The sequence below is a fragment of the Tarenaya hassleriana genome, unplaced genomic scaffold (assembly GCF_000463585.1).
Source record: "Tarenaya hassleriana unplaced genomic scaffold, ASM46358v1 Cleome1813, whole genome shotgun sequence".
NCBI lineage: Eukaryota > Viridiplantae > Streptophyta > Magnoliopsida > Brassicales > Cleomaceae > Tarenaya > Tarenaya hassleriana.
The window spans coordinates 1-1,604 of record NW_010965228.1 but is presented as its reverse complement, the minus strand read 5'-3'; the positions used below and the strand labels follow the sequence as shown (position 1 = coordinate 1,604).

At 44.6% G+C, this 1,604-nt stretch overlaps 1 protein-coding gene across 1 annotated transcript; it reads left to right on the top strand.

The window, feature by feature from the left end:
* Window positions 1–259: 259 nt before the first annotated feature.
* LOC104810646 (GTP-binding protein At3g49725, chloroplastic-like) lies at window positions 260–1,555 on the top strand (the record flags this gene model as incomplete). Its single annotated transcript, XM_010536989.1, has 7 exons — window positions 260–404; window positions 515–579; window positions 694–756; window positions 871–960; window positions 1,056–1,168; window positions 1,262–1,330; window positions 1,411–1,555. Coding segments are annotated over 7 exons (690 nt in total), but the record flags the coding sequence as incomplete, so codon positions are not given.
* Window positions 1,556–1,604: the final 49 nt, after the last annotated feature.

Genomic DNA, 1,604 nt, shown 5'->3' with positions numbered 1-1,604 from the left:
GATGCTCAGATCACTGTCTCTCGCGCGGAACCGTGTCGGCTTCATCACCAATTCCACAAACCCGATCACCCAATTACCAAAATGGTCTTCTCCTTCTTCTTCTTCTTCTTCGCCATTTTCGTCTTCCAAGTCCCATTCTAAGGGGAACGATGAAGAAGGCGCACGAAGCGACGCCGTTTCGTTGTTCAACAGAGACCCAACGAGCCCGCCTAGGCTCTTCCTTGTCCAGCCTCGTCTGGTTCCACCTAATTTCCTGCAGGCAAAGCTGAACGAAGCACTTTGCCTCGCGAATTCTCTTGAAGAACAGCGAGATGGGTACTTCGACTCTGATTTCTTCGACAAGGAATTGCCTCCTCATGCTCTTGTCCAAAACCCAGCTCTTAAATCGTCTAAACCCCGCGCAGGTTCGTTGGACAATTCCTGGCATTTTCGATTTCTTCCAAGAATTCTAGTGGGAAGTTGGTGGGCTTAGATAGATGGTCGGACACTGATGGTTAATGGTTTTAATGGTTAGATACGTACTTCGGTCCTGGGACAGTAGAGAACATCAAATGCCATCTAAATGCAGCCGACTCAGAGGCAAGAGACTCGCTTAAGTTATTGTGCAATGTCTCAAAGCATTAACCAATCTCTTCTTTTGTTGTTTGGAAGAGTTGATTCCGCTGTTAAAAATCTTTGCTTTCCTGCGACCAGGAAGAAGTTGATGCTGTTTTCGTTAACGCCATTTTGACCGGAATTCAGCAGAGGAATTTGGAGGTGGCGCCATTAGGCCAAAGCTTCTTCATTTTACGATTGCCCTTTCTCTAGTAGATTTGACTTCATGTTTCTGAGTTAATTTACTGTGGTTGTCTTGTTTTCTCTGATCGACAGCGAGCATGGGGAAGACCTGTATTAGACCGTGTCGGTCTTATTATCGAAATATTTAATGCTCATGCACATACAAAAGAAGCTAAGCTCCAGGTAATATGGCTGATTGTACGGTAAAGATTGATTTGGGTAACTTCTTGAATGCCTTTGATGTAATGTTTTTGGTTTATCATGGAACCCTTTTACAGGCAGAGTTAGCCGCTCTGATGTACAAAAGCAGCAGACTGGTTCGAGTTCGTGGTCCCGATGGACGGCAGACTTTTGGACAATTTGGTGAAGCTGAAGTTGTCAGTGCCAGAGGGTGAGTTTTTCATCTTACATTTGTCTTTATACAATGGACCAGTTTCTTAATCATTGATAAAGTTCTTCATGGCCATGGATGATAATTGTGCAGGAGAGGATCTGGGGGACGTGGTTTCATTAGTGGTGCTGGAGAAACCGAGCTTCAACTTCAAAGGAGAAGGTATGAACCATTATGTCTATGTCTTAGGAGTTTGGACCATTCTTCTTAGCATCTCACACTATGAGGCTGGTTGATATCAGAATAATGGAACGGAGGAAGAATTTGCTGTCCCAAATTGAAGAGGTCAGACGTACACGAGCATTGCAGCGTGCTGCTCGTAAGAGACGAGGCAGAATAGAGGGTCAAGATTTAGCTACTGTTGCGGTTGTCGGTTACACAAATGCTGTAAGTTCTTGGATTCTGCTGATGAGACCCTTTATTGTTTTCACCAGAA